The 12115-nt window shown below is 42.7% G+C and overlaps 1 protein-coding gene across 2 annotated transcripts in view; it reads left to right on the top strand.

The window, feature by feature from the left end:
* Nucleotides 1-965: 965 nt before the first annotated feature.
* Nucleotides 966-12115, top strand: part of Dsor1 (mitogen-activated protein kinase kinase 1) — a 14770-nt gene continuing 3620 nt past the window's right edge. Inside the window, exons 1-3 of one of the 2 annotated variants that reach the window (XM_067783291.1) lie at nt 966-1105; nt 1260-1491; nt 4313-4943. In XM_067783291.1, coding sequence (XP_067639392.1) covers nt 1382-1491; nt 4313-4943 — 741 coding nt within the window. In that variant the 5' untranslated portion in view covers nt 966-1105; nt 1260-1381. Of the gene's footprint in view, nt 1106-1259; nt 1492-4303; nt 4944-12115 lie in introns of both variants that reach the window. The other variant, XM_067783290.1, reaches the window with a different exon arrangement.

Raw genomic sequence — 12115 nt, 5'->3', positions numbered from 1 at the left:
CAAGCAGTGTGCAATTAATAGGGGCACCTTACAATTCCGCATTGGTGGTTTTCACTGCTGTCGCTTCTCTTCCCTATTTCGGTGAATGCCGCTTTTCTCTTTATAAATTAATGTTTCTCTTTAGTTTTTCTTTGTTTTAAGCCCGGAAACACATGGCTAACTTTTCTTTCTTTCGTTTTGCAATTTTTTTACGTTCTTCTACTTTCCATGGCCGGAAACTCATGTCAATTTTTTTTCGCTAGTGATCACCGGTCTTTTGTTCTTGTTTTTCGATACTTTTGTATCGCAACTTTCGCCCATCACCAGTCACTAGGTGTGTTCGCACGAAAACGCTTCCAAGTGGACGGTAACCGTAGACCATAACAGCAGACCGTAACAAATATACATCAGTTGCTCGAAATCACGTCCATTCCGACAGCACTAATTATCAATTCCGTTGCTCGGCATCACAGTCCATCCCTCTGATTAATTGTAAAATTTGTAGACTAATAAATAAATAAATAAATAAATAATTTTAATACTTTATTCTTCAGCGTCAATCCAATAATAAACCGGAAATCCACCATCTTCCCTTTTCTTCTTTTACAGTGATGTTTTTTTGCTTACTCTGTTAATTAGTTGACATGGTTGCATTTATGATCTTATAATATACCACACTTTTAGTCTAAACGTATCCAAAACAATAAATAAAATCTACAAAAAGTTAATAAATTCTCCCATCAAATATTTCTAGGTTATAGATATGGCGAAAAAACGAAAACCAGTTGGTTGGCTATGGTATGGTTATGGCTTTAGCGTTATGGTATGGCACCATTAATCGATTACATTGATTTCCATAAAGTTGGTTCGTTCATCCGTTTTATCTGGTTATCGTTATGTCACTATTAACTGGCCCTTAAGGCACCAATAACCGATGCCATATGAATAAGTAAAAATGGGGTTATGACGATGGCATTATGACTTTGTCAACTTTGCCAAGCCCTTTGGCCGGCTAGCGCCCTGTAACCGTAAACAAAACAACACAAGTGGACGCGATGAAATCAGCAAAAACGAGTAGTGCTAACTTTATTTAGTTTGACACGGCGGCCGCAATAACATAAAAGAGGTTATTAATTATTTTTATTAAACGTAAACTATTTTGATTATAACAACGACAAGTTTAAAAGTTACTTAAAATATTGATTTTTTCGCTCTTGGGCCATAACTCAACATTATTGAGCAAAGTTATTTACCATTCCTCTCTAAATCTCACCTTGTAGGTATTTGGGCCTCAAAAGCAAAACACTGAAAAAGGCGCAACACTCTCAAAGGAGGAGTTTTGGTATTTTGCAGTGGAGTCGACTTTTTTATTTATAATTGCGAACAAACGAAAAACTGAGATATGTCGAAAAATAAATTAAATTTAACGCTACCACCTGGAGCTGTGGATGCAACAGTAGCCGCTTCCCAAATTGTGCCAACGCCGCCTTTCAAAACACCATCCGGAACAGAGTAAATATCCTATGACTATCGATTTTTTTTTTCATTTCCGCAACTGCACTTCTAGCTTTCTTTTGTGTAATTATGTGTACAAAGACTTTAGTTTAGTCCCTGTAGTATATTGGTAGCTGAATGGGGTGAAGTACTGCGCCGAGAACAGAAAGAACAGGTTTCTCATTGTGCGATGGAGAAGTTTGTTGAAGCCGCTATTAAATTTGACTGGTTGTACTGATAAATACACTTCCTCATGGAACTAGAGGGACGTGGAGGTTCAATGTGGTTGTATGAAATAGTCCCCTATATCGTCGTGCTTTTACTTTAATGGTGTTTATCAGCGGAACGTACTGGATCTATATAGGACAAAAGACCAGTAACATAGATTACACTAATTTGGGTCACGAAACCAGCGGAGAGGGGAACGTTGTTGTTGTTTTTTTTTTGTTTTTGTGGCTGTAACAGCGTTAAGGACACTCCTCGAAAGCCTTGGGGAGTGTTATCGACGTTGATGGTCCTTTGCCGGATGAAGATCCGGTACGTTCCGGTACCAAGCCAGACCATCTCGGGAACGATTTGGTATGACCACGTGCGACCTTCTAGGCCGGGATTCAAGGGGTTGTGTAGCGCCATATATAGCTTCTCCAACCCAATTGTCAACCTCACCTTCGAGCGGCGAATCCCGTTTCACTAACAGACGAGGCTCTGGCGACCCCAAGCTCCTCATGGAACTTGGTGGTGGGGAGGGAGGGATGGCCTGAAGGTTCAATGTGGCCATATAAATCGTTCCCGAGATGGTCGGGCCAGCACCTTAATGGTGCTGTGTTACCGGAGCGTATCGGATCTGTATCCGACAAAGGACCATCACATCGATAACACACCCCAAAGCCTTCGGGGAGTTACCTAAACGCTACAACAACAACAACAACAACCTTCTAGGCCATCCCTCCCTCCCACTCCCTAAATCCATGAGGAGTTCGGAGTCACCAGAGCCTCGGCTGTTAATGAAACAGTATTCGACACGGATAGGTGAGGTTGACAATTGGGTTTGAGAAGCTATATACATATATTGGGTTCATCAGGGAAAGCAAGTGGTTCGTTGAGGACCACTAGGAGGTTTTTGTTGTTGTTAAACGAATGTGCCGCCACCCTGCACATACTGAGGTGGGTAATACCCACGCACGCCCTCTTAAGCTAACCTAACTTAATATCGGGTTGGCGCAAACGCGGGGTAGACGGATATGGTTGTTGTTGCTGTAGTTGTTATAGCTGATATGGTCTCATTTCCTAGGAGGTAAAAGGCAGCGAATTGGACTAGGCCTAAGCTAAGAGGGGTAGCCTTGCAGGAGAAACCTCGTACAAAATATATAAAAATCATTCAAGACAGTAAGTTGTCGTGGAAGGTCAACGTGGTAGAGAGTGAAGAAGGCATCGACGGCACTTTATGCATGTAAAAAAATGCTGGGGTGTACGTATGGTACGTATCGCCCTCTCACTGTCATTGGATGTTTCAGCGATTTTAAAGCCTATCCTATATTATTTGGTGGACGGTCACACAAAAAATACCTTCCTCCTCTTGCGACGGCTGCATATTACGCCATTCCGCATATTCCATCTATCGAAGAACATAGCGCCTACAACTGCTACGATATCAAATCACTTCGGGGCAGCTTGAGCGCAGACCATACGGCCACAGTAGTGTAGCATCATCAGATATTGGACGAGCACAGTACCTATTTCCCTACCTGCGCTTCGAAGGGGCTATTAGAGTCCCAAAAGGGGTAGAGGGTTGGGGCAAGTGCGCTCAAATGGCAGACGAGGCGATACAATTGTACACCCATGGTTCCAAAGTAATGAAAGGAGTAGGGTTTGTAGGATTTATAAACTCTCCACCGTTGCGGGATGTTAGATTCAGCAGCAAACGTGGGGGGGGGGGGGGGGGGTTTATATTCAAATGTAATCAAAATGTATCCATCACCTTTTGGTAGACATTCTGCATTCCTCGGAAGACATGACACACCATTGAGCTACCGCGCGTATTAGGGGGTTAGAATACACCCGCTGTAGGTATGCCTGTCGTAAGAGGCGACTAAAATACCAGATACAAGGGGTTGTGTTGCCAGCGCAATATATAACTTCTCCAAACCCAATTGTCAACTACACCTTCGAGCGGCGAATCCCGTTTCACTAGCAGACGAGGCTCTGGCGATCCCAAGCTCCTCATGGAACTTGAGGGTGGGGAGGGAGGAAAGGCCTGAAGGTTTAATGTGGCCATATAAATCGTTCCCGAGATGGTCGTGCTAGCACCTTAATGGAGCTGTGTTACCGGAGCGTACCGGATCTGTATCCGGCATATGACCATCACATCGATAACACTCCCCAAAGCCTTCGGGGAGCAACCTTATCGCTACAACAACTACAACAACCACGCGGATATGTTATCAAGAAAATAACACACCCCTTGCCCTTTCCCGCACATATGTGAGGTGTCAAGAATCTTTCAAATCCAAACTAAAAACTCAGAACTAGAGGAAATAGGTGTTCTTTCGTATTATTCGTGAAGCATGGAAACAAGCAAGAAAATTGTACGCACGCGTCCACCCAGCCGTGCGAAATACTGCCACAAGAACAAAAGCAGCAAATTGCGTTTAAGAGATAAGGAAGATTCTGAATTATATTTCAATCCTCCACTTCGGCTCACTCCATACACGTACCGCTAAACATTTCCTTTCGCATCACCCTTCTCTTCATACATCATTTTCTTTTTTTCTCTTAATTTTGTGGCTTTTCGTTTTGTCGCACAAAAATTCATTAAAAAGTTAAATTAAAGAAAACATAGTTTACTGGGAAAGCCGAAGACGAGCATCGAAGCGTTAACGGAAACGCTGGAAGAACTAGAAATGGATGATTCAGCGCGAAATCGTATAAAAGTATTTCTAAGTCAAAAGGAAAAAATTGGCGAACTTTCCGATGATGATCTCGAAAAGTTAGGCGAATTGGGTTCCGGTAATGGTGGTGTGGTCATGAAGGTGCGTCATACACCCACTGAATTGATAATGGCACGAAAGCTTATACACCTGGAGGTCAAACCTGCGATTAAGAAACAAATAATACGCGAATTAAAAGTATTGCACGAATGTAATTTTCCTCATATTGTCGGCTTTTATGGCGCCTTCTATAGCGATGGCGAAATTAGCATTTGTATGGAGTATATGGATGGTGGCTCACTAGATTTAATATTAAAACGTGCTGGACGCATACCAGAATCCATACTTGGTAAGATAACATTGGCAGTGCTGAAAGGACTGAGTTATTTACGTGATAAACATGCCATTATGCATCGAGATGTGAAGCCAAGCAACATATTGGTGAATAGCAGTGGAGAGATAAAGATCTGTGATTTTGGTGTATCTGGGCAGCTAATCGATTCAATGGCAAATTCATTTGTGGGTACCCGCAGCTATATGTCGGTAAGCTATTTTTCTCAATTACTTTATAAGAATTTGTCGAGGTTTTTATGGACCCCGTTGTACTGACGGTTTAGTTCTATAGTGCCTTTATTTCAAAAGATATATACTGCGATTTTACGTATAGATGGTATGTTTTTTTTGCTCTTTCTTTCATTTAAGACTGATGTTCACCATACAGAGGGCTAAACGGTGTTCGCAGCCCTATAACGCCTCATCTTTTATGGCTTAATGTAAAAACATGAAGTAAGAGGGCAAAGAATATAAAATCTGTGATCAAAATGTGAATGTGCTTACACTACCTTTGAGGCCATTCAATACGCTTCCGAAGGCAGTTGGTTCTATGTACCGGAGCGACTCGGGAGTTTTCCCGGCCAAGGCCTGTCATTTCAATGTAACCCCATTTAATTTGTTGCGTCTCTCCCACAAATTGTCATCCTCCCAGCAGATCCTTGCAGCGGAACCGCCATATTGTCCTACTCCGGGAAGGTATCGAATCAATACCTGATCCCGGTCCAGAGAAATGTATTTGCTGCATTTGCCGGAAAAGAATTTTTTTAGGGCTGTAAGGGATGGTTACACCGGACGGGATGTTCTGGAATAGACCCCAAAACCCGTCGTCCCCGAAACTTTTACAATTCTTTTGTGGCACCTTGCTGTTGCCTTAGCGCCCCACAGGGATAGTGTCCAGTAACGTCAAGGCATATCTGTCCGGTCAGGCGATGCAAATTTAGAAATCATCAACATCTACATCCCTCCTGTCACCTGTTGCCCCGGTGGATACTGCCCTGATATTAGTGCACTACTCACTGGCGAAAACCGCATTATCTTTGGCGATTTCAATGCCCACCTCGATCTGTGGCATGCTAACCTACAGGCGAACAGCAGAGGAAAGTGGGAAGATTACAAAACTTATACTGACAATCGTTTTGCTGCCCTCCCTATCCCGACTGATGCCCGTCAAGGGGAGCGTGCTTACTGCAAGGTCATTGTATCCGCTTCGGCTCGTATTATTCCCGGCGGAAGAATCCCGGAAATAAGGCCACATTTTCCAGTAAAGGCCGCGATAGATCGTGACCTTATAAGACAGCCCCGGCGACCCCCACATAAGGGATATAAACCAACGCGTCAGATTGCTTGTGGATAAACACAACGTAAAGTCCCCATCGAACCCGACTAAGCAATGATCAAATTCCCATCGCCTTTGGCGATAAGTGCTATCGGATGCGAAAAAATGCTCGAGTGCTTTCTGCCGACAATATGTAGCTCGCACACAAGCATAAACACAGCGCGTCCCCAATTACCACCACAGCCAAAGAGGTTGAAGATGCCATCGTTCATGCTAAACCATCTAAAGCAGTGGGCTCAGACGGCATAACCATGCCCATGCTTAAACAAATTGGCAAAGAGGGATTTAATTATTAGCGCATGTCTTCAACCTGTTCCTGTCCACATTCGTCATCCCCGAAAACTGGAAAATGCCCAAGGTGGTTCCGCTATTAAAGCCTGGGAAACCAGGTAACATAGCAGAGTCTTCTCGCCCGATACCTCCCATCGCCAGTAGCCAAGACATTTGAAGCCATTCTGCTTTCCTATTTCACTGCAAATTTGCGTCTTGCCAATCCTCAGCATGGCATTCGAAAACTACATAGCACTACAACCGCTAAATGGCATTAAAACGCAGATAAATTGCGGATTAAATCAAAAACCCCACCACGGGACAGTACTCGTTGCGCTAGACCCATCAAATAGCAACATAACAAGGGGTACCACAGGGTGGTGTACTATCCCCGCTTTTGTTTAACTTCTACATATCAAAGCTACCTTCACCACCAGAAGAAGTCACTATTGTATCATACGCCGATGATTGCACAATAATGGCACAGGCCCAGGTCCATACATCGATGACCTTTGTTATAAAATAAACAGTTATCTCCCTGATTTCTCGAGTTTTTTTGCCTCGCGAAACCTGACATTGTCACCAACCAAATCATCGTGTTATGGTTTCGCATTTTCCATGGGAGCAGCAAGGAAGGCAGTCGGCATGATCTAGTGGTGCTCTGTGGCTAGTCATGTCGGCTGGGCGGGGTTCTTGCCAACCTTACCGTCCTGCGCCATAACAGGAAAAAGTTCCTATCATGCCGTTTAAAAAACCGTCAAAGAGCGCAGAGACAACTCAAAACGCTTGAAATTTAAATTGAAACAACATCCGGTCGAACCGGATGCCACGGACAGACCGTTAACATTCAAAATTTAAAATTCAAAAAAAAAAAACTTTACGCAAAAAAAATTTACCGAACCGATCTGACCGGTTACTAATTGCTGAAAAATCAAAAAAAAAAAACTGAAAAATTAACAGGGGGAAAAACAAAAAGGACCGAATATAACTTGGGGGCGCCGTGGGTGTTGTTGCGACGCCCGGTGCTGAGCCCACCCTCAAAATCCATGGCCACCGACGTACCTAAATTTCCGGTGGCCCCTTACCTGTACACCCTAGTACCTTCTAATTAAAACTGAACGCCAGCATTCCCATTATTACAATATTTTTATTTACAACTCATTATTAAATAGTATTAGAAAGTTCATTATAATTTAGCTTATCCAAAACCGAAATTTGTTGCGTGTTTCCAAAGCAAACTAATCTTTTTACTTAATCTTACTTGATTTAAGACTAAACTTATTTACAGGTTATTTTGGTTTTGCCTATTTATTTCGAAAAGGGGTTCAAACAAAATCGTTATCTTTTGACCCAAAAAGGAGAAAGGAACACGTTAAACTTATTGAAAAGCGGAACATTAATGAAATCTTATTCTTTTGTTTATTGATAAACCTAACAGTAAATGCAGTTTATTTTAAAATTAGCAAGTATTATGGGTTTTTATGAGTGGCCTTCTATCTCATTAGTGGTTATGTGGTTAATCGTGTTTTATATATTAATTTTAGTTATCTCTTCACTTACTATTTTCATTTTATCTTGGTTTTACTGGATTTTATTTTGATTTATTTTTATTTTATTTTGTAACATCTTTATTCGTAAGCATGTTATTGCAATTATGTAAATTTTGTATGTATAGAGTTGTATTTATGTAAATGGGTTTGGGTATTTGTTCGTTGTATTTACTTATCCTTACTTACATATGACACAAGTACAGAACAAATTTTATGTAAAAAGTCTTAATGAGGTTTATATTAAATATCTACATCTATGTGTACCTTTAAATATGTAGCAAACGTACACGCCCTAACATAGATGTACGTATGTCGCAAGTAAAGACAAAAAAAAGGTCTTAAATGGAATTTATAGTACATACCTACACCTATCTATACTTTCAAATACGTAGCAAATGTGCACTCCATTGCATAGATATACGTATGTCACAAGTAAAGACAAAAATTTTAGTAAAGAGTCTTAAATGGAATTTATAGTACATCCCTACATCTATGTATACTTTCGAATATGTAGCAAATCTGCACGCCTTTACACAGATGTACGTATGTCGCCAGTAAAGACTAACTTTTATACAACAAGATTTAAATGGGGTTTATCTTCAATACCTACATCTACGTATTCTTTCAAATGTGTAGCAAACGTACACGCCCTTACATAGATGTACGTATTTCGCAAGTAAAGACTAAATTTTATACAAAGATTTAAATGGGGTTATCTTAAATACCTACATCTATGTATACTTTTAAATGTATAGCAAACGTACACGCCCTTACATAGATGTACGTAAGTCACATATAAAGACAAAAATTTTAGTAAAAGGTCTTAAATGGAATTTATAGTACATATCTACATCTATGTATACTTTCAAATATGTAGCAAATGTGCACGCCCTTACATAGATGTACGTATGTCACAAGTAAAGACTAAATTTTATACAACAAGACTTAAATGGGGTTTATATTATATACCTACATCTATGTGGATTATCTATATGTAGTAATCTTTCTCCAAAACCCAACAATGGTTTACTAAATTAAATGTGAGAAAAAAAAATTGGTTTCCGTATTACGGAACGAACTCACCAGGTTTAGTTGCTGGTCTGGGTGTCACGCTGGGTTCGTTGCAGCAGGCCTAGATTCGGCGGCCCTGCTGATTGTTGTTACTAAAGCTGGGGTTGCAGCAGGCCTATATGAGGCGGCCCTGCTAGTTGTTGTTAATAAAGTTGATGTTGCAGCAGGTCTATATGAGCCGGCCCTGCTGGTTGTTTTTACTACAGTTGATGTTGCAGCAGGCCTATATGAGGCGGCCCTGCTGGTTGCTGTTAATAAAGTTGATGTTGCAGCAGGCCTATATGAGGCGGCCCTGCTGGTTGTTGTTACTACAGTTGATGTTGCAGCAGGCCTATATGAGGCGGCCCTGCTGGTTGCTGTTAATAAAGTTGATGTTGCAGCAGGCCTATATGAGGCGGCCTTGCTGGTTGCTGTTAATAAAGTTGATGGTGCAGCAGACCTATATGAGGCGGCCCTGCTGATTGTTGTTAATAAAGTTGATGTGGCAGTAGGCCTATATGAGGCGGCCCTGCTGGTTTGCTGGCATTTCAAGCCATTCTGCTGTTGATAGTTAGGTTGTTTAGGAGCATACGCACCGTTAGCATTACCGCCCGCTTGATAATTTATTGGATTGTTACGTTGTTGACGTGGTGGTTGGCCTTGTTGTTGCCTACGACGATTATTGTTACCACGACCATTTCCAATTCCACCCGATGAACGTGCAAAGTCCAATAGTGCCTGCGGCGGCACCTGCCCCGCCTCTTCCAAAAAAGAATTTAAATCTCGTGCCTGTTTTCCCTTGTCGGGAGTGAAGAAGGTATACGCAGTACCTAATTGTTGACACAACCAGTACGACCAATGCGAAGAACGTAGTTTTCAGATGAGTTTGAATAATCGTAATTGATGACGTATTGCATATCTTCTACATCTAAACCACGAGAGACAACAGCAGTGGCAATTAAAATATTGGATTTGGATTACGGAAGTCTTTCAATACTGAATCACGTTCAGGTTGTGATTTATCGCCATGGATGGAAGTGGCGGTGTGACCTTCGTACGTATTATCGGTAAGATTTCTTCGACCTTAATTTTTGTTTCGACGAAAATAATACTTTTTAGTGTTTATGACGTTTATTTGCAGTCAATCTTCTTATTAAAAGGTAATTGAAAACTTTTAATTTCTTCCGCGGATTTTATGGCCTATCTGTCCACGTTTTTTTCCAGCTGCCGTAATGAGTCTCCCAAAAACTAACCTTTTTTCCGGAAACAGCGTGTTTCTTTTTTTCCTTCTTTTTCTGCTGTTTTTTTGCAAATGGCTTCCCAGCGGCGGTGGCGACATCTAGTGTTCATTTCGTTGAAAATTTTCATGGCACCTTTTTGTTTGCTATCACTAGCCACTAGGTGCGTTCCAAAGGTGACTCTCCCAAATGGACCATAACAATCGGCAGCCTTATTTGAAACATGAACACGGAAAATGTCGGCCATATTGGGCATCCACTTTTAATACAACAACAACGTAGATGGCATTACGCTACCGACTGTCTTACAATAAAAAATTTTGGTGAGCATGCAACCGCTATTGTACCCAAAATCCAGAGCCGTAATAAATTCGTCAGATCTCTTGCCGGCGCACTTGGGGTAAAGACAAAGAAACGCTCATTACCACTTACAAATCGCTTCACAAGGCAGTCGGTTCTATGTACCGCAGCGACTCGGGATTTTCCCGACCAAGGACTGTCATTTCAGTGTGACCCCATTTAATTTGTTGCGTCCCTCCCACAAATTGTCATCCTCCCAGCAGCTGCTTGCAGCAGGACTGCTCCATACTCTCTTACTCCGTGAAGGCATCTAATCCAATCCGGGTCCGTCTCCTGACCCCGGTCCTGAGAAATGGTTTTGCTGCATCTGCCGGAAAAGAATCTTTTTATGACGGTCATACTCTGTTCAGTGTGTCTCGTGCAAGGGATGGTTGCATCGGACAGGTTGTTCTGGGCTTGATCCCAAAACCCGACGTCCACGTAACTTTTATAAATCTTTTGTGGTTCCTTGCTGTTCACGCCCAAGGGCGTCCCGTAGTCTACGCCTAAGCGCCCCCCCCCCCCCCCCCCCCACTACCTTCCAGCAGCCCCGCTGCTCAGCAAACCACAACAAGTATCCGCTCCTGCTCGCGCCCCACGGCGCCAACAACTCAAACAGCTGATACCACTCATAACTACTACCTTCGTAGTAGAGTTGCAATGCTGAGCATCAGCCCTGCCCCCGTCTTCTCCCCCTCTTTTCCGGCAGCAATCGTGCAGGTCAGGGAAACAGACTCTTAGTCCCTACCTCCGTTTGCACCGTCTGCCAGCACAGAATATATAGGTTTGCGACATCCGAATTCTGCAGTTAAACTGTAATGGACTAACTGGGAAGATTACGGAGATAGTCGATTTCATGAAGCGGCACAACATCCGCATTGCTGCGATTCAAGAGACTAAACTCACAGCAAGATCTGCATTGCAGACCTGCTCTGGGTATAATGTCCACAGGAAAGACCGCGAGAGCGGAAATGCAGGCGGGCTTGCGTTTATCATACACCACTCTGTGCAACATTATATATTTAATACTGGCATCGACCGCAGGGACAATGTCTTAGAACGTGAAGGTCTATCTGTCCGGTCAGGCGATGCAAACCTAGAAATCATCAACATCTACATCCCTCCTGCCACCTGTTGCCCCAGTGGATACCGCCCTAATATCAGGGCCTTACTCACTGGCAACAATCGCATTATCTTAGGCGATTTCAATGCCCATCATGATCTATGGCATTCAAACTTGCGGGCGGACAGTAGGGGTGAGATGTTGGCGGATCAAATAGAAGAAACGACGTTCTGCACAATAAACGGAGACGCCCCCACACGTATGGTAGGAAGCTGTCACAGCTCGCCAGATATCTCAATCGTGAGCGCAGAACTCGTAAACTGCGTCAACTGGCAGCCGATGGTAACATTGGCATCCGACCACCTGCCCATACTTATTTCGCTTGAGCGTACCGCCGACTTCATCGTCACCGAAAAACGCACTTTCATAAACTTCAAAAAAGAAAAGTGGGAAGAATATAAATCTTTTACGGACAACCGCTTTGCTTCCCTCCCTATCCCGACTGATGCCCGCCAAGGGGAGCGTGCCTTCCGTAA

This window comes from Eurosta solidaginis, chromosome 4 (assembly GCF_040869045.1).
Source record: "Eurosta solidaginis isolate ZX-2024a chromosome 4, ASM4086904v1, whole genome shotgun sequence".
Taxonomy (NCBI): domain Eukaryota; kingdom Metazoa; phylum Arthropoda; class Insecta; order Diptera; family Tephritidae; genus Eurosta; species Eurosta solidaginis.
This window is presented reverse-complemented; position numbering and strand designations above follow the sequence as displayed.